Source organism: Anolis carolinensis, unplaced genomic scaffold, assembly GCF_035594765.1.
Source record: "Anolis carolinensis isolate JA03-04 unplaced genomic scaffold, rAnoCar3.1.pri scaffold_15, whole genome shotgun sequence".
NCBI lineage: Eukaryota > Metazoa > Chordata > Lepidosauria > Squamata > Dactyloidae > Anolis > Anolis carolinensis.
Window position 1 is genome coordinate 4,052,154 of NW_026943826.1, and position 21,181 is coordinate 4,073,334.

General features: G+C 41.7%; 1 protein-coding gene across 2 annotated transcripts; it reads left to right on the plus strand.

The window, feature by feature from the left end:
- Window positions 1-976: 976 nt before the first annotated feature.
- fbxo2 (F-box protein 2) lies at window positions 977-10,394 on the plus strand. Of its 2 annotated transcripts, none has more exons than XM_003229330.4 (6): window positions 977-1,127; window positions 3,726-3,978; window positions 5,438-5,564; window positions 7,835-7,930; window positions 8,045-8,180; window positions 9,857-10,394. In XM_003229330.4, exons 2-6 carry the CDS (start codon window positions 3,726-3,728, stop codon window positions 9,989-9,991), a joined length of 747 nt encoding a protein of 248 aa, XP_003229378.1. In that variant the 5' UTR covers window positions 977-1,127; the 3' UTR covers window positions 9,992-10,394. The 2 variants fall into 2 exon arrangements, with proteins under 2 accessions (XP_003229378.1, XP_062821580.1); XM_062965510.1 differs by having other exon boundaries at window positions 1,057-1,208.
- The last annotated feature ends 10,787 nt before the right edge of the window (window positions 10,395-21,181 follow it).

The following is a 21,181-nucleotide window of genomic DNA, read 5'->3' on the forward strand; positions in this document are numbered from 1 at the left end:
CTCCCAAAATCAAGGCCCATTCCCACAAACTCCTGCAGTACGTTCAGTTGGTCATGGGGCTTCTCTGTGTCAAGGTGGGTCCGGATCCATTGTCGGTGGGGGGCACAGTTTTTCTGGATGAGGTGAACTATAATTCCCATAAATCAAGGTCAATTTCTCTCAAACTTCTCCAGTATTTTCTGTTGGTCATAGGGAGTCTGTGCCAAGCTTGGTTCAGGTCTGTCATTTGTGTGGGTCGCAGTGATCTCTGGAAGTGAGTGAAGGTACTGCAAATCCCATCATCCATGGCAGGTTTGGTCCAGATCCATCGTTGGTTGGGTTCACAGTACTCTCTGGATGTAGGTGAACTACAACTCCTGCAAATCAAGGTGAATTTTTCCCAAAGACCTCCAGTATTTTTTTGCCAGTCATGGAGGCTCCATGTGCCGAGTTTGGCCCAACTCCATTTTTGGCGGAGTTCAGAATGGTCATTGATTGCAGGAGAACTATAAATCCCAGTACTTCCAACTCCAAAATGTCCAGGCCAATTCCCCTCAAAACCCACCAGTATTCAAATGTGGGCTTATTGAGTATGCATGCCTAGTTTTGTCCAGATCCATCATTGTTTGGGTTCTGGATGTAGGTGAACTACAATTCCCATAAATCCTTCCAGTATATTTTGTTGGTCATGGGGTTCTGAGTGCCAAGTGAGTTCCAGATCCATCATTGGTGGAGTTCAGAGTGCTCTTAGATTGCAGGTGAACTATACATACCTACAACTCCTATAAATCATTCTCCCCATAGAATTGCTGTTGCTGATCAATTTCTCTGTTTGCTGTGTCCCATAGGAAAGGGTAGGAAAGGGTTAAGGGAGAGGCAGTGGGCATTCAATGTGAGCTGATGTTGCAGAAATGCTTCCTGGGGCCTTGCTCCCCAGAGATGCATGGCTTGCAAAACCCTTTCTTGTCTTTGCCAGCAGTTGCTTGCCTGCGACAGGCCCGGTCCTCCAAGGCGGAGCCTGTACAGAGGATGCTCAGAGCCAAAAAGAGGACGGAGGAGCAGCTCAGAGCTTGCTGTGTCACTCTCAGGGCTGAGGCAGAAGCACCCTGATCTCGCCTGCGGGTTGGAAGACCCCGCCGACAGCAAAGGTAACGCTTTCCTCTTCTGCAGCTTCGACATCCTTCTCCTTTCTTCCTACTTCATTTGAGAAAATCAATCGGAAACGCAAGGTATAGACACGAACCTCATATCTATTAATTAATCTACCTACTTTCTACCTATTGGCCTACCTACCTATTACTCAGTCGACTTATTTATCTGTCAGCTTACCTATTTGTCCATCTACTGGCCTATCTACTTGCCTACCTATTGGACTGTCTGCTTACCTATTTATTGACCTAGCTACCTATCTATTTGTCTACCTACCTACCTACCTACCTATTAGTCTAGCTACCTATTTGTCCATCTACTGACCTATCTACTTGCCTACCTATTACACTATCTGCCTACCTATTTATTGACCTAGCTACCTATCTATTTGTCTACCTACCTACCTATTTATTAGTCTAGCTACCTTTGTCCATCTACTGACCTATCTACTTGCCTACCTATTAGACTGTCTGCCTACCTATTTATTGGCCTAGCTACCTATCTATTTGTCTATCTATCTATCTATCTATCTATCTATCTATCTATCTATCTATCTATCTACTTGCCTACCTATTTATTAGTCTAGCTACCTATTTGTCCATCTACTGACCTATCTACTTGCCTACCTATTAGACTGTCTGCTTACCTGTTTATTGACCTAGCTACCTACCTATTTGTCTACCTACCTACCTATTTATTAGTCTAGCTACCTATTTGTCCATCTACTGACCTATCTACTTGCCTACCTATTAGACTGTCTGCTTACCTGTTTATTGACCTAGCTACCTATCTATTTGTCTACCTACCTACCTATTTATTAGTCTAGCTTCCTATTTGTCCATCTACTGACCTATCTACTTGCCTACCTATTACACTGTCTGCTTATCTATTTATTGACCTAGCTACCTATCTATTTGTCTACCTACCTACCTATTTATTAGTCTAGCTACCTATTTGTCCATCTACTGACCTATCTACTTGCCTACCTATTACACTATCTGCCTACCTATATATTAGCCTAGCTACCTGACCACCTCTTTGTTCATCTACCTATCCTCTATTTGCCTACCTATCACACTACCTGCCTACCTATTTATTAGCCTAGCTACCTTACCTATTTTCCCATCTACCAACCTATCTACTTCCCTACCCATTGGACTGTTTGCCTACCTATTTATTACACTAGCTACCTATCTATTTGTCCATCTACTGACCTATCTATTTGCCTACCTATTAGACTATCGGCCTACCTATGTATTAACCTAGCTACCTGAGTACCTATTTTTCTATCTACCAACCAATCTACTTGCATAGCTATTAGACTGTTTGCCTACCTATTTATTAGCCTACTTGACTATCTATTTGATCATCTGCTGACCTAGTATCTACTTGCCTACCTATTCAACTGTTTGTCTAAATATTTATTAGCCTAGCTATATGTCCATCTACTGACCTATCTACTTGACTATCTATTAAACTGTCTGCCTACCTATTTATTAGCCTAGCTACCTGACTACCTATTTGTCCATCTATTGATCTATCTATTTGCCTACCTATTAGACTGTCTGATTACCTATTTATTAGCCTAGCTACCTATCTATTTGTCTAGCTACCTACCTACCTACTTGCGTGCCTATTTATTAGTCTAGCTACCTATCTATTTGTCCAACTACTGATCTATCTACTTGCCTACCTATTATTATGTTTGCCTACCTATTTATTAGCCTAGCTACCTATCTATTTGTCTAGCTACCTACTTATCTACTTGCCTACCTATTTATTAGTCTAGCTACCTATCTATTTGTCCATCTACCAATCTATCTACTTGCCTACCTATTAGACTGTTTGCCTACCGGTTTATTAGTCTAGCTACCTATCTATTTAGCCATCTACCAACCTATCTACTTGCCTACCTATTGGACTGTTTGCCTACCTGTTTATTAGCCTAGCTACTTATCTATTCATCCATTTACCAACCTATCTACTTGCCTACCTATTGAACTGTTTGCCTGCCTATTTTTTAGCCTGTCTACCTATCTTTTTGTCAATTTACCAACCTATCTACTTACCTACCTATTAGACTGTTTGCCTGCCTATTTATTAGCCTAGCTACCTACCTATTTGTCTACCTAATGAGCTATCTACTTGCTTACCTTTTAGTCTGCCTATCTGCCTATGTATTGATCTTTTTCTCTTAACTATTCATTAGACAATCTATCTACCTACCCACGTATTTTTTTGTCTGCCTAATCTATCCATCCATCCAGCTACTATCTACTTTTGAGAGTGCTTACCTACCTATTGATCTAGCTATCTGTCTATCGATCTATTATTTGATCCAAGAGCAGATCAGGCAGCCCATTCATGCCAGGTTTTGGTTCGGTTTGGAGAGCTACTTGCAAACTATCCAAAACCTTGAGCGGATTTCCTGCCCAACCAGATCCGACTCTTCCAATCCAACAGACTTCTCCTACAATGTCGGAACCACGATGGGTTGTATTTACAATGTCTTGCTAATCTTAGAAGATTAGCAGGTGATACATATTTCTCCCACGTATCTGGAGGATTGTTTAAGCCTTTCTGTCCTTCGTCCAAAGATGGAGACACTTCCCGAACCACTGCTGCTCCGTATCCTGTCTTTCTTGCCGGCGGTGGATCTGGTCCTGGTGTGTCGCCTGGTTTGCTCTCAATGGAAGGCCTTGATTGACGGGGCGGCCCTTTGGCTCCTGAAATGCCAGCAAGAAGGATTTGCAGGACAAGAGGCGGAAGAGGACAGCGCTGAAAGCTGGCAGACACTATATTTTCTCAACAAGAGGAAGAGGAACCTCATCAAGAACCCAAACGGAGAAGGCGAGTAGCTGTGAACGTGGGTTCATCACTGTGTGCTGAGAAGTCATGTCTGATTTGTCAGAGTAATGGTTATTGTAGTGTGTGTAATGTTCACTCATTGTTAAAGTGAATATGTGTGTGCTTCGGTAGGCAATCCAGGATTGAAGTAGTTAATCGCATAGAGCAATGATTTACTGCCTAGAGAGAAAAGGAATGAAACTTCCGCTGTTGCCTACGATATGTGTGTGCTTCGGTAGACAATCCAGAACTGAAGTAGTTAATCGCATAGAGCAATGATTTACTGTCTAGATAGAAAATGAATGAAACTTCTGCTGTTGCCTATGATATGTGTGTGCTTTGGTAGGCAATCCAGGACTGAAGTAGTTAATCGCATAGAGCAATGATTTACTGCCTAGATAGAAAAGGAATGAAACTTCTGTTGTTGCCTACGATATGTGTATGCTTCGGTAGGCAATCCAGGACTGAAGTAGTTAATCGCATAGAGCAATGATTTACTGCCTAGATAGAAAAGGAATGAAACTTCTGCTGTTGCCAACGATATGTGTGTGCTTTGGTAGGCAATCCAGGACTGAAGTAGTTAATCGCATAGAGCAATGATTTACTGCCTAGATAGAAAAGGAATGTTCGGTAGGCAATCCAGGACTGAAGTAGTTAATCGCATAGAGCAATGATTTACTGCCTAGATAGAAAAGGAATGAAACTTCTGCTGTTGCCAACGATATGTGTGTGCTTTGGTAGGCAATCCAGGACTGAAGTAGTTAATTGCATAGAGCAATGATTTACTGCCTAGAGAGAAAAGGAATGAAACTTCTGCTGTTGCCTACAATATGTGTGTGCTTCAGTAGGCAATCCAGGACTGAAGTAGTTAATCACATAGAGCAATGATTTACTGCCTAGAGAGAAAAGGAATGAAACTTCTGCTGTTGCCTACAATATGTGTGTGCTTCGGTAGGCAATCCAGGACTGAAGTAGTTAATCGCATAGAGCAATGATTTACTGCCTAGATAGAAAAGGAATGAAACTTCTGCTGTTGCCTACATAGAAGGAAACATGTCACCGAGGATGGAATTTGGTAGGAGTTATTCTTTACTGATAAAAGTTCGTGCAGTCACCATTAATCTTCTGTCGGAGAAATATGTGTGCGAGCAGTTCCGGCTGCTGTCTATGTAAATAGCGGTGTAAATAAAATACATTAAAGCCGGGTTGGCTGGCAGCTATGCAGTTTTATTTGTTCGTGCTACTAGGCAGATGCTGAGTTGCCGGATGGAGGGGAGTATTGAGACGGACAGCTGTAAGTGTCTCAATATATCCACCTCACCTCCATCATACATATTTGGCATGATTTTGGAGCTTGTAAACTACCATTGATGGTGTCATAAAAGTAAACTGCAATAATAATAATAATAATAATAATAATAATAATAATAATAATAATAGCAATAACTCTGTTGTCTCACAGAGGGTTTGGAACATTGGGTGGATCTGGAGAACGGGGGCGATGGGTGGAATACGGAGGACTTGCCCGGAGATTTTGGGAAGGACTTCCCCATTGAAGACGTCCATCAGTACTTCGTCTCATCCTTTGGGTATGTTTGGCTTCTCACTCTAACTCAAACTAGCTGTAGCTCCAATTAACACTAACTCACTCTGATTCAAACAAACTGTTTATTTATTTTGTGTCAAAAGCATTGCATAACAAATACATTTTAAAAATGATGAAAAAAAAATAGAGGAAATCACAAAACAACTAAATAGTTTTAGGCCAAAAGCAGGCAACAGCAACTGCATTGTCCGTAGCTTTAAGCAACTCCTCCTCTGTACATGAGGCAGGACATTGTGGACAAGCATACATATGCGGAGTTGTTTGTTCTGCTCCACAGTCACACAAGGTGGAGGATTCCTCCAGGTAGTGCCACCTTGCCAAGTTGTCTTTAGATCTGCCCACTCCGCTTCTGAGTCTGTTCAGGGACTTCCAAGTTGTCCATTCCTGGTTTGCCCCTGGAGGAAGACCTTCATGGGGGGGCCATTCAGTTGGAATTGACAGGTTTAGCTGCCCAGAGGGACACCCTTGCTGCTGCTGGAGGAACATCAAGAGGAGTGGTGGTTCTCATGAAGCCCTTCCTTGATTTGAGTCTGGTGGGAGGAGGCTGATAGTCATGCAGTGGGTGGCTTTCACAGTGTTCGACCTTATTTCTCTCACCATTAGCAGCAACTTCCCGTCGCACGTCAGGTGGGGCAATGCCAGCTAACTTGTAGAGTTTATCAACAGGTGTAGGTTTAAGGCATCCCGTGATGATTCTGCATGTTCATTCAGTGCTATGTCCACCTGCTTTGCATGGGCAGACTTGTGCCAAACAGGACAGGCATACTCAGCAGTTGAGAAAGACAAGACCAGGGCTGATGTTCTTATTACTTGTGGGTCTGCACCCCATGCGCTGCCAGTCAGTTTCCGCAGGATGTTATTGCGTGCAGCTACTTTGTGCTTGGTGTTCATGCAGTGTTTCCTATATGTTAGTGTTCGATCTAAGGTCACATCAAGGTATTTAGGATGGAAACAGTGTTTGAGCTCTTGGCCTTCCCAAGTAACTTTCAGTTTCCTGTTGGCTTCACGGTTACGTAGATGGAAAGCACACACTTGTGTCTTGGCAGGGTTAGGCTTCAGGTGGTTCTCTTTGTAGTAGCTGGAGACGTCTTTCAAGGCATTAGTGAGTTGGTTTTCAACTGTTTCAAAATTCAAACAAACTGTAATTCATTCTAACACTATCTCTAAGTTAACTCTAACAAAATTTAGCTCTTATTCTAACTCTAACTCATTCTAGCTCTAACTCAATCTAACTCTATGTCACTTTAACTTAGAACTAGAATTCTAACTCTAACTCTAAGTCACTCTAACTCAGTCTAACTCTAACCTTTACTCTAACTCATTCTAAGTCACTCTAACTCTAACTCATTCTCTCTAACCTTTACTCTAATTCATTCTAACTCTAAGTCACTCTAACTCTAACTCATTCTGACGCTAACCTTTAACTCATTCTAACTCCAAGTCACTCTAATTCATTCTAACTGTCGCTCTAACTCTAACCCATTCTAACTCTAAGTCACTCTAACTCGAACTAACTTTAACTCTAACTTATACTAACTCTAACTCGAAGTCACCCTAACTGTAACACATTTTAACTCTAACTCATTCTAACTAACTTTAACTCTAACTCTAAGTCACTTTAACTGTAACTCATTCTAACTGTAAGTCACTCTAACTTTAACTCTAACTTTAACTCTAACTCATTCTAACTCTAAGTCAAGCTCACACTACTAACTTTAATTCTAACTCATTCTAACTAACTTTAGATCATTCTAGGTCACTCTAACTTTAACTCAATCTAATCCTAAGTCACTATAACTTTACATCACTTGAACTCATTCTAACTCTAACTTTAACGCTAAGTCACTTTAACTGTAACTCATTCTAATTCTAACTCTAAATCACTCTAACTCTACATCACTTTCACTCTTATTCTAATTAACTCTAGGTCATTTTAACTCATTTTAACGTTCTAACTCTAAGTCACTTTAACTCTAATTTTAACTCTAATTCTAAGTCAATTTAACTCTAACTCTATCTGACTTTAACTCCATCTCTGACACTAACTCTAACTCACTCTAGCTCTAACTATAACTCAACTAACTCTAACTCACTTGAACTCTGCCCAACTTCCTCCCTCTTTTCTGTTTTCCATTTCCTCCCTGACAAAACAAACAGAATGAACACTGACTATTATTGCTCTCAGAGTTCTGTCTCAACAGCAAAGTTCACACTCGCTGGCTCACCTGTTTGTTATGTTTGTTTGTATCACAGCTGGTGCAGCAAGGCTCAAGTCATCGATCTCCGGGCTGAGGGCTACTGGGAAGAGCTGATGGACACCGTCCAGCCCAAAATTGTGGTGAAAGACTGGTAAGTGGAGAGAAGGGGAAGAGAGAGAGTTGACAATTCATTTTGGATGTAAAAAGGCATTTGTAAAAGGAGGTTAGATTTCAAAACTGAACAAAACCTTCTCATGCCCGCCAGGTACGCTGCTCGATGCGACGCTGGCTGCCTCTACAGCCTGAAGGTCAAGCTACTCTCCGAGAACGAGGACGTGGTGGCCGAGTTCGAGAGCGACACCATCGCGGTCCCCCAGGACAATGAAGGCGAATGGAACGAGGTTCGTCTCCTGTCTACGGGGAGAGGAGGCCAGGAGGAGACTCGGAGCGACCCCACTCCATGAATGGGATTGAGCTAAGAGTTGACTCACCCATCAATTGGCGAATCAACCTAATCCAGACCAGAACAACAGATAGAGAGTGGTCAGCTAAGGACACACTCAGAGCTGTCCGTTTCCCAAAGCAGAGAGGACTCTAAAGTTCTAAAACTCTTACTCTAAAACTTTAACCAACCTTAATTCTAACTAACTCTCTGCCTGGATCTACACTGCCAAATAATGCAGCTCGGATTGCGTGATATGTGTCTACACTGACCATCTGATTCAGTGCATTTAATTGCATTATAGATCCAGCCTCTAACTCTCTAAGAGCTCTTCCCTATATCCCAGAATATCAAGGCAGAAAATCCCAAATTATCTGACTCAAAAAACCCAGTTCAAAGCAGATATAAGCCTGTGTGGAAGGGCCGTCACTCTTATTGTAACTCAGACTATCTCTCTAGCTCTAACTCTCTCTGACTCTAGCTCAAACTAACTCTAGATATAAAACTCAAACTCTCTCTAAGTCTAGGACTCTAATCTTAGTAATTCTCTAATTCTTACAAACTCTAATTCTCTAACTCTAGCTCTGTCTTACTCTAGCTCAAACTAACTCTAAATATAACTAACTCTAAAACTCTAACTCTCTCTAACTAAGTCTAGGACTCTAATCTTAGTAATTCTCTCTTACAAACTCTAATTCTCTAACTCTACCTCCATCTGACTCTAGCTCAAACTAACTTCAAATATAACTAACTCTAATACTATAACTCTCTCTAACTAAGTCTAGGACTCTAATCTTGGTAATTCTCTAACTCTTACGAACTCAAATTCTCTAACTCTAACTCTGTCTTACTCTAGCTCAAACTAACTTTAAATATAACTCTAACTCTAAAATTCGAACTCTCTCAAACTAAGTCTAGGACTCTAAGTAATTCTCTAACTCTTATGAACTCTAATTCTCTAAGTCTAATTCTAACTGACTCTAGCTCAAACTAACTTTAAATATAACTCTAACTCTAAAATTCGAACTCTCTCAAACTAAGTCTAGGACTCTAAGTAATTCCCTAACTCTTATGAACTCTAATTCTCTAACTCCAACTGACTCTAGCTCAAACTAATTTTAAATATAACTCTAACTCTAAAACTCTAATTCTCTCTAAGTCTACGACTCTAATCTTAGTAATTCTCTACCGCCATCTGACTCTAGCTCAAACTAACTTTAAATATAACTCTTAACTCTAAAACTCAAACTCTCTCTAAGTCTATGACTCTAATCTTAGTAATTCTCTAACTCTACCTCCATCTGACTCTAGCTCAAACTAACTTTAAATATAATTCTAATACTCTAATTCTCTCTAACTGTCTACGACTCTAATCTTAGTAATTCTCTACCTCCATCTGACTCTAGCTCAAACTAACTTTAAATATAACTCTAAAACTCTAACTCTCTCTAACTAAGTCTAGGACTCTAAGTAATTCTCTAACTCTTACGAATTTGAATTCTCTAAGTCTAACTCTGTCTTACTATAGCTCAAACAAACTCTAAATCTGACTCAAACTAATTCTTACTCTACATAATGATAACTCTAGAAGTCCAGCTCTCAAACTCTAACCCGTGTCTTATTCTGTCCCCACAGATTACTCACACCTTCAGCGACTACGGCCCGGGCGCCCGCTTCATCCGCTTCGAACATGGAGGCCAGGACACCTGTTTCTGGAAGGGATGGTATGGGGCGCGGGTGACTCACAGCAGCGTCACGGTCGAGCCCTAAGGATCTCGAATAGAGTGTTCGACGGGATTCAGGACCTCTGGGGACAACAGGATCCTATCGAATTCCCCAATCCAATATTGCCTTCCTCATAGAAATGCAGCTACGCATAGCTTGAACACCACATGCCCATATGAGGGGGGGATGCTGGGCACTGTAGTCCAAGCCAACCCCCTGTTGAGTTTGGAAATAATAGACTCAATGGAAAGTCGCAATCTTGTGCTGGCTTGTATCTGACCTACGGCAACCCTATGGCAGGGTTTCCCCGTTTGCCATTGCCTTCCTCTGAAGCTGAGAGAGTGTGACTCGCCTGAGGCCACCCAATGGGTCTCCATGGCCAATAATGATTCGAACCCAAGTCTCCTTGGACAGGCACACTGACACGCAAATAAATATCTCACCGCAAGCCTTCCAGTGTTTCGGTATTTCTAAAGATCTCTCTATGATTATGATTATGATTATGATATTATTATTATTGAAACAAAGTCATAGTATGACACAGCAAATGAGATATATATCCTGGATTTCATATTATTATTATTATTATTATTATTGACACAAAGACATAGTATGACACAGCAAGCGAGATATATATCCTGGATTTCGTATAATTATTATTATTATTATTATTATTATTACGATATTATTATTATTATTATTATTATTATTATTATTACGATATTATTGTTATTATTATTATTATTGACACAAAGACATAGTATGACACAGCAAGCGAGATATATATCCTGGATTTTGTATTATTATTATTATTATTATTATTATTATTATTATTATTGTATTATAATTATAATTATTATTATTGACACAAATGCACGGCACCCAGTGTTCCCATCACCACCGGGACCACCTGCACTGGTTTCTGCCAGAGTCTTTGAAGTTCAATCTTGAGGTCCTGAGAGCGACTGAGTTTTTCCTGTTGTTTTTCGTCAATGCGACTGTCACCTGGGATGGCGACATCAATGATCCAAACCTTGTTCTTTTCCACAACTGTGATGTCTGGTGTGTTGTGTTCCAGAACTTTGTCAGTCTGGATTCGGAAGTCCCACAGTATCTTTGCGTGTTCATTTTCCAATACTTTTGCAGGTTTGTGATCCCACCAGTTCTTTGCTGCTGGGAGGTGGTACTTGAGGCATAAGTTCCTATGAATCATTTGGGCCACATAGTTGTGCCTCTGTTTGTTGTTATTATTATTATTATTATTATTATTATTATTATTATTATTATTATTATTGACACAAAGACATGGTATGACACAGCAAGCGAGATATATATGCTGGATTTCATATTATTATTATTATTATTATTATTATTATTATTGACACAAAGACATAGTATGACGCAGCAAACGAGATCTATATGCTGGATTTCGTAGCACAAAATCACAAGTCAAACACTTCCCAAGTGTTTAGGACTGTGTGATGTATTATTATTATTATTATTATTATTATTATTATTATTATTATTAGCGTGGAGCATTTGATGGCTGGGTTCAGGGCTCTCTGGATAAGGGTGAACTACAACTCGCAATATCAAAGTCCATTATCACAAACCCCTACAGTATGTTCAGTTGGCCATGGGGCTTATTATTATTATTATTATTATTATTATTATTATTATTATTAGTGGACGATGAGTATGGATTGACTTCTAGTCACGTTCTCACGGAAAAGGGAAAATGTGGTTATGGAGGAAGAGGTTCAGGAGACATTACTATCTAAGGCGTTACGTTCTGGGTTTTAGTCCGAACTTTTAAAACGCTTTCCATCCGTTCGTCACTTTATTTTTACCCTCAACTTTGTTTCCAGTTGGGACCCAAGTCACCTTATCACGAAAGTCAAAAAAGTTGAAACTCATAAAACTAGTTGTGCCTGGCCACGTGTCGCTGTGGTGAAGTGTGGTGGTATGGGAAATAAAGTATTAAGGAATTGGTGGTAGTTAGTATAGGTTGTTTCCTAAAGCTTGTGAATATACCTTGGCATTCTGGGATGTGTGTTTTCCCCATGGAGTAAACAACAAAACCACCGAACCAAATCACACCAAATTCGGTTCGGTGGTTTTGTTGTTTACTCCATGGGAAAAACACACATTACATCTATATATATAAAAGAGTGATGGCATCACGGCGACCCACAAAACAACAAAACTACAGGTCCCCCAACCTCGAAATTTGACAACACAACCCATCATCCATGCTTCCAGGTTGATACAACAAAAAGAAAAGAAAAATGAAGTCCTAATTAGAGGGAGAGGAGTAATTGCTTTTATCCAATTGTTGCCAGTTAGAAGGCTATGCTCCTCCAACTTGGTCTCCTAGCAACCCAATAAAAAACACTAAAAAAACCTAAAAAATAATTAAAAACACTAAAAAAATTAATACAATAAAATACTATAATAACAGAAAATAACTAAAAATAATACAAGAAAATAATAAAATATAATAAATATAAAGATAATTTACAATAAAATTAATTAAAAAATACAAATAACGTCAAATAAAAATTACACAACAATTTTTAACCAATACCACCACCACTTCACCACAGCAACGCATGGCCGGGCACAGCAATTTTTTATATATATAGATAGGCCTCCTTGTGAGTTCGGGACACCCACGAAAGTGGATTTTTCCATGGACTGAATAAATATTCATCAAATGTGAGTTCCCAAAGCAGCCCACAGATGTCGCCATTGATCCGTTCTTTGCAAAGTGGAACTCCTTGCAGAAGGAGCTTTTAAATAGGAAATTTGGGTTGCACCAATTGCACAAGATGCAAAAACACATCATTTCCAAAAGAACATTGTTTCCCTAAAACTCCGGATCATGGGACTACGAGTCCCATCATCCTCGGACAACCTACCTTGTAAATCGCGGTTTGCCACTGGGATCCAAATACGATGTAGATTCAAGGTCCTGGGAGACATCGTATCCTAAGGGTATAGATTCAAGGCTCTGAGAAACATAGTATTCTAGGATACAGATTAAAGGCCATGGAAGACATAGTGCTCTAGGATATAGATTAAAGGCCATGGAAGACATAGTGCTCTAGGATATAGATTTAAAGCCTTGGGTGAATCTATATCTTAAGGATATAGATTCAAGGCTCTGGGAAACATAGCGCTCTAGGATATAGATTCAAGGCCCTGGGAGACATAGTTTTCTAGGATATAAAGTCCTTGGAAGACATAGTGTCCTAGGATATAGATTTAAAGCCTTGAGAGACATAGTTCCCTAGGATATAGATTCAAGAACTTGGGATATACATTCAAGGCCCTGGGAGACATAGTGCTCTAGGATATAGAATCACTGCCTTGGGAGACATAGTGCTCTAGGATATATATTCAAGGCCCTGGGATACATAGTACCCTCAGATATAGATGCGAGGCCATGGGAGACACAGTGCTCTAGGATATAGATTCAAGAATTTGGGATTTAGACTCGAGGCCCTGGGAGATATAGTGCCCTAGGATATACATGCAAGGCCCTGGGAGACATAGTATCCTAGGATATAGATTCAAGGCTCTGGGAAGCATAGCGCTCTAGGATATAGATTAAAGGCCATGGGAGACATAGTGCTCTAGGATATAGATTCAAGAACTTGGGATATACATTCAAGGCTCTGGGAGGCATAGCGCTCTAGGATATAAAGGCCATGGGAGACACAGCCTTGATTCTACATTCTAGAGCACTAAGTCTCCCAAGGTTTTGAATCTATACCCTAGGGTACTATGTCTCCCAGGACCTTGAATCTATATCTGAGAAGATATAGATTCAAGGTCCTGGGAGACATAGTACCCTAGGGTATAGATTCAAAACCTTGGGAGACTTAGTGCTCTAGAATGTAGAATCAAGGCTATGGGAGACATAGTGCTCTAGGATATATATTCAAGGCCCTGGGAGACATAGTGCATTAGGATATGTGCATAGGTCACTATGTCTTCCAGGGCCTTAAATCTATGTCCTAATGCACTATGTCTCCCAGGGCATTGAATCTATATCCTAGGGTACTATATCTCCCAGGATCCCAAAGAACAAGGAAAATAGTAAGGAAACAACTTGGCCTGGAATGATGGAAACCGATAGCAAAATTGGTGGGATTAGGGTACCAATAATAATAATAATAATAATAATAATAATAATAATAATAATAATAATAATAATAATAACAACTTCTAAAATTTCTAATTTGTTTTATTATTTTATTTTATTTTATTTTAAATTTATTTTTATTATTTCATTTTATTTTATTTTATTGTTTCCCAGGGCCTTGGATCTATATCCCAGGGCACGATGTCTCCCAGGGACTTGAATCTATATCCTAGTGAACTATGTCTCCCAGGGCATTGAATCTATATCCTATTGCATTATGGCACCATGGCATTGAATCTATATCCTATTGCATTATGGCACCATGGCATTGAATCTATATCCTATTGCATTATGGCACCATGGCATTGAATCTATATCTTATCACACTATATCTCCCAGAGTATTGAAACTATATCCTAGGGCACTATGTCTCCCAGGGTCTCAGATCTGTATTTATGAGCATTATGTCTCCTAGGGTCTCGGATCTGCATTTATGAGCACTATGTCTCCCAGGGCATTGAATCTATATCCTATTGCACTATATCTCTCAGAGTATTGAAACTATATCCTAGGGCACTATATCTCCCAGGATCCCAAAGAACAAGGAAAATAATAAGGAAACAACTTGGCCTGGAATGATGGAAACTTAGAGCAGAATTGGTGGGATTAGGGTACCAATAATAATAATAATAATAATAATAATAATAATAATAATAATAATAATAATAATAACAACAACAACAACAACAACAACAACAACAACAACAACAACAACTTTATTTTCATACCCCTCGACCCAACACTCTTGCCATCCGTTCATTCCCCCTTTGGTGCCTTTGTTTATTTATTTGCCTTTTTGAACATTATTTTGTCGTGTTGGGAGGGGAAAAGGAATAAATAAATCCCCGAGCAGAACGGATGGCTGAATCAAATCTGCCGGGAGCGTCTGTTTAATTGAAAACGCCATCTGTAATTTAAATGTCAGCGCCGGGGATGGTGATTAAACCCTCTTTCGCGATGGATTTGCCTCATTTCACCCTTTGAGAGCAGACAAGGCCGCCTCGGCCATTCATCATCATCATAATTCCCCACCGACTGGCTCTTGGGCTTTCTCGGCCTTTCCATTTTCCTTTCTCTTTGTTTTTCCCCATTCGGCCTTTTTCTTTCCTTCTCTTCTCCTTCTCTCTCTTCATTTTTCTTTCTCTCTCATTCTTTCTCTCCCCCTTTCCATTTCCCTGCTTTCTTTCCTTCCTTCGTCCACGCAACCATCCATTTCTTCTTACATCCATCTATCCTTCCTACCTTCTTCCATCCTCCCTTCCTTCTTCCATCCATCCATCCTTCCATTCCTTCTTACATCCGTCCATCTATCCTTCCTTCTTCCATCCATCTATCCTACCTTCTTCCATCCATCCATCCATCCACCAATCCTTCTTTCCTCCCTCCCTTCCTTCCTCCATCCATCCATCCATTCATTCCTTCTTTCATCCATCTATCCTACCTTCTTCCACCCATCCATCCACCCATCCATCCACCAATCCTTCCTTCCTTCCTCCCTTCCTTCCTCCATCCATCCATCCATCCATCCATCCATCCATCCATCCATCCATTCCTTCTTCCATCTATCTATCCTACTTCTTCCATCCATCCATCCATCCACTTTTCCTTCCTTCCTTCCTTCCTTCCTTCCTTCCTTCCTTCCTTCCTTCCTTCCTTCCTTCCTTCCTTCCTTCCTTCCTTCCTCCCGTCCATCCATCCACTTTTTCCTTCCTTCTTCTATCAATAATAATAATAATAAATAATAATAAATAATAAATATAATAAGATATTCACCATGTTTCTGAGGATGAACATAAATACAATAGAGCGACACTATGACTTCCCTCCATCCCGACTCCTATGAGTGCAGCCTAGAATCACATTGGCCCTTTCTGTTTGCGGTTTCGCCTGTATAATAATAATAATAATAATAATAATAAGAAGAAGAAGAAGAAGAAGAATCAGTACAAGAAAACTGCACTACAAACTAGAGCTGACAGCTGGCACAACAAAACATTGCATGGAAAGTTCCTTGACAAAATTGAAGGAAAAGCTGATAAGGAGAAGACCTGGCTCTGGCTCACGAATGGGACCCTGAAGAAGGAGACAGAAGGCCTGATCCTTGCAGCCCAGGAGCAAGCCATCAGGACAAAGGCAATTCAGGCCAAGATCGAAAAATCAGCTGATGACCCAAAATGCAGACTGTGCAAGGAAGCTGACGAAACCATTGATCATATCCTCAGCTGCTGTAAGAAAATCGCACAGACAGACTACAAACAGAGGCACAACTCTGTGACCCAAATGATTCATTGGAACTTATGCCTCAAATATCACCTCCCTGCAGTAAAGAACTGGTGGGATCACAAACCTGCAAAAGTCTTGGAAAATGAGCACGCAAAGATACTGTGGGACTTCCGAATCCAGACTGACAAAGTTCTGGAACACAACACACCAGACATCACAGTTGTGGAAAAGAACAAGGTTTGGATCATTGATGTCGCCATCCCAGGTGACAGTCGCATAGATGAAAAACAACAGGAAAAACTCAACCGCTATCAGGGCCTCAAGATTGAACTTCAAAGACTCTGGCAGAAACCAGTGCAGGTGGTCCCGGTGGTGATGGGCACACTGGGTGCCGTGCTAAAAGATCTCAGCCGGCATTTGGAAACAATAGACATTGACAAAATCACCATCTGCCAACTGCAAAAGGCCACCCTACTGGGATCTGCACACATCATCAGAAAATACATCACACAGTCCTAGACACTTGGGAAGTGTTCGACTTGTGGTTTTGCAAAACGAAATCCAGCATATCTATCTTGTTTGCTGTGCCATACAACGTCGTTGTGTTGATAATAATAATAATAATAATAATAATAATAATAATAATAATAATAATAATAATAATAAGCAGTACAAGAAAACCGCACTACAAACTAGAGCTGACAGCTGGCACAACAAAACATTGCATGGAAAGTTAAAATAAAATAATAATAATAATAATAATAATAATAATAATAATAATAATGACCATTGATCTAAGTGAGGCCTAACATAAGAAGAATAGAGCGATACTATGACTTTCCTCCAAGACGAGAGGAAATAATTAGAAAATTAGCAAATTCATCTGAAGAAAGGAAGCCAGAACTCGGGGGTGACTAATCCCGGCCTTCGGCTAACTCTATTAAAGTTGGCTGTAATTGGATTGTAAACTATACATTCGTGCAAAAGAACGAAGAGTAAAATTGAATCATTGCAAAGGAAGTTGGCTCCTATGGGATGCAATTAAAAATATATAGTGGTATGTTGACTCAAGTGCAATACGGATGTATTGCCTACTATGCCACCCCAACATACCAGGCAATGCATCCATAAAGCAACCTGTTTGTGCATTGGTTTGATCCACAAAGGTTCCTAAATGTCTAGATGGATCCGGGCGAAAGTTGGCACACAAAATCTTCAGGATCTAACTTAAAATACTGGCTGGGTTTCGATTAATTTTTTCCCTCATTTTGGGAACAAAGCCCCCAAAATGAACAATAGTCGTATGCAGTGTCAGGAAGCAGCCACAAGAGGGTAGCATAGAGACAGAAAGGATGTCAATGGGAGTATTTCCAACTTCGGCATCATTTCTTATTTATTTATTTTATTTACAGTATTTATACTCTGCCCTTTCTCGCTTGAGTCAATCTTCTTCTTAGTGGTAAATATACACGAGTATTCATGCAAGGCCATTTAGGTTTCTCAGTTGTTAGACCCATATCCCTGGTTTTATTTATTTTATTTACAGTATTTATACTCTGCCCTTTCTTGCTTGAGTCAATCTTCTCCTTAGTGGTAAATATCCACGAGTATTTGTGCCAGGGCCATTTAGGTTTCTCAGTTGTTAGACTGATATCCCTGGTTTTATTTATTTTATTTACAATATTTATACTCTGTACTTTCTCGCTTGAATCAATCCTCTCCTTAGTGGTAAATATCCACAAGTATTCATGCAAGGCAGTTTAGGTTCCTCAGTTGTTAGACCAATATGCCTAGTTTTATTTATTTATTTGCAGTATTTATATTCGGCCCTTCTCAACCTGAGGGCGGATCACAGAATATACATATGCGGCAAACATTCAACACTGACAAGACAGACAATTGTACATAGAATAGATGTACATATAGGCTTTTCCCATCTTTGGCATCAAGGACAATTGTGCTCTGCTTCGGCCTCAGGGGGGCGCTGTTGCTCCATCTCCCTGCCAAAGACATTTTTCTGGCATTGCCTTAAAATATCTTGCTGCTTTTAAGCGGTACCTATTTATCTACTCACATTTTGTTTTTTGAACCGCTACGTAGGTGGCAGCCAGGAGATCACCCGAACTATCAACCTTTCAACTGGCAAGATTTACTGCAACTGGGTGGTTTATCCCGCTTGTTCTCTTTCCCTGTCTTTCCCTGCTTCTCTCCCTCCTTCCTTTCTTCTTCTGTCATCTCTTTCTCGTTCCAGGACGAAATGAACAGCGGGGAGGAAATCTCAGCCTTGACACTTTCGGATCGATCCGCAGACATGACCCCCATTAGCCGCCTCTCTGGCTCCGAAGGGCCGGCTTCCCGGGGTTTTGTTTCAGCCGATCGATTTCAAAGGTCTCCGAGAAATTGAAGCCTTTCCTCCACTGTGTTGTCGAAGGCTTTCATGGCTGGAACACAGGGTTGTTTTGGGTTTTCCGGGCAGTACCTTCACTCACTTACAGAGACCACTGCGACACCCACGAATGATGGGCTTGGACCAAACTTGGCACATGGACCCCTGATGGGATTTGCAGTACCGTCACTCACTTACAGAGACCACTGCAACACCCACGAATGATGGGCTTGGACCAAACTTGGCACATGGACCCCTGATGGGATTTGCAGTACCGTCACTCACTTACAGAGACCACTGCAACACCCACGAATGATGGGCTTGGACCAAACTTGGCACACGGACCCCTGATGGGATTTGCAGTACCGTCACTCACTTACAGAGACCACTGCAACACCCACGAATGATGGGCTTGGACCAAACTTGGCACATGGACCCCTGATGGGATTTGCAGTACCGTCACTCACTTACAGAGACCACTGAAACACCCACGAATGATGGGCTTGGACCAAACTTGGCACATGGACCCCTGATGGGATTTGCAGTACCGTCACTCACTTACAGAGACCACTGCAACACCCACTAATGATGGGCTTGGACGAAACTTGGCACATGGACCCCTGATGGGATTTGCAGTACCGTCACTCACTTACAGAGACCACTGCAACACCCACGAATGATGGGCTTGGACCAAACTTGGCACATGGACCCCTGATGGGATTTGCAGTACCGTCACTCACTTACAGAGACCACTGCAACACCCACTAATGATGGGCTTGGACGAAACTTGGCACATGGACCCCTGATGGGATTTGCAGTACCGTCACTCACTTACAGAGACCACTGCAACACCCACGAATGATGGGCTTGGACCAAACTTGGCACACGGACCCCTGATGGGATTTGCAGTACCGTCACTCACTTACAGAGACCACTGCAACACCCACGAATGATGGGCTTGGACCAAACTTGGCACATGGACCCCTGATGGGATTTGCAGTACCGTCACTCACTTACAGAGACCACTGAAACACCCACGAATGATGGGCTTGGACCAAACTTGGCACATGGACCCCTGATGGGATTTGCAGTACCGTCACTCACTTACAGAGACCACTGCAACACCCACTAATGATGGGCTTGGACGAAACTTGGCACATGGACCCCTGATGGGATTTGCAGTACCGTCACTCACTTACAGAGACCACTGCAACACCCACGAATGATGGGCTTGGACCAAACTTGGCACATGGACCCCCGATGGGATTTGCAGTACCGTCACTCACTTACAGAGACCACTGCAACACCCACTAATGATGGGCTTGGACGAAACTTGGCACATGGACCCCTGATGGGATTTGCAGTACCGTCACTCACTTACAGAGACCACTGCAACACCCACGAATGATGGGCTTGGACCAAACTTGGCACACGGACCCCCGATGGGATTTGCAGTACTTTCACTCACTTACAGAGACCACTGCAACACCCACGAATGATGGGCTTGGACCAAACTTGGCACACGGACCCCCGATGGGATTTGCAGTACTTTCACTCACTTCCAGAGACCACTGCAACACCCACGAATGATGGGCTTGGACCAAACTTGGCACATGGACCCCTGATGGGATTTGCAGTACTTTCACTCACTTCCAGAGACCACTGCGACACCCACGAATGATGGGCTTGGACCAAACTTGGCACATGGACCCCTGATGGGATTTGCAGTACTTTCACTCACTTACAGAGACCACTGCGACACCCACGAACGATGGGCTTGGACTAAACTTGGCACATGGACCCCTGATGGGATTTGCAGTACTTTCACTCACTTACAGAGACCACTGCGACACCCACGAACGATGGGCTTGGACCAAACTTGGCACATGGACCACTGATGGGATTTGCAGTACTTTCACTCACTTGCAGAGACCACTGCGACACCCACGAACGATGGGCTTGGACTAAACTTGGCACATGGACCCCTGATGGGATTTGCAGTACTTTCACTCACTTCCAGAGACCACTGCGACACCCACGAATGATGGGCTTGGACCAAACTTGGCACATGGACCCCTGATGGGATTTGCAGTACTTTCACTCACTTACAGAGACCACTGCGACACCCACGAATGATGGGCTTGGACCAAACTTGGCACACGGACCCCTGATGGGATTTGCAGTACTTTCACTCACTTACTGAGACCACTGCAACACCCACGAATGATGGGCTTGGACCAAACTTGGCACACGGACCCCTGATGGGATTTGCAGTACTTTCACTCACTTACTGAGACCACTGCGACACCCACGAACGATGGGCTTGGACCAAACTTGGCACATGGACCCCTGATGGGATTTGCAGTACCGTCACTCACTTACAGAGACCACTGCGACACCCACGAATGACGTCCCC

Excerpts from the sequence above, each read along its gene's own strand:
- fbxo2 (XM_003229330.4), top strand. The coding sequence starts at position 3,726 with ATGGAGACACTTCCCGAACCACTGCTGCTCCGTATCCTGTCTTTCTTG. Across the intron at positions 7,931-8,044 it reads AAAATTGTGGTGAAAGACTG|GTACGCTGCTCGATGCGACG; the intron begins GTAAGTGGAGAG and ends CATGCCCGCCAG. Across the intron at positions 8,181-9,856 it reads ATGAAGGCGAATGGAACGAG|ATTACTCACACCTTCAGCGA; the intron begins GTTCGTCTCCTG and ends CTGTCCCCACAG.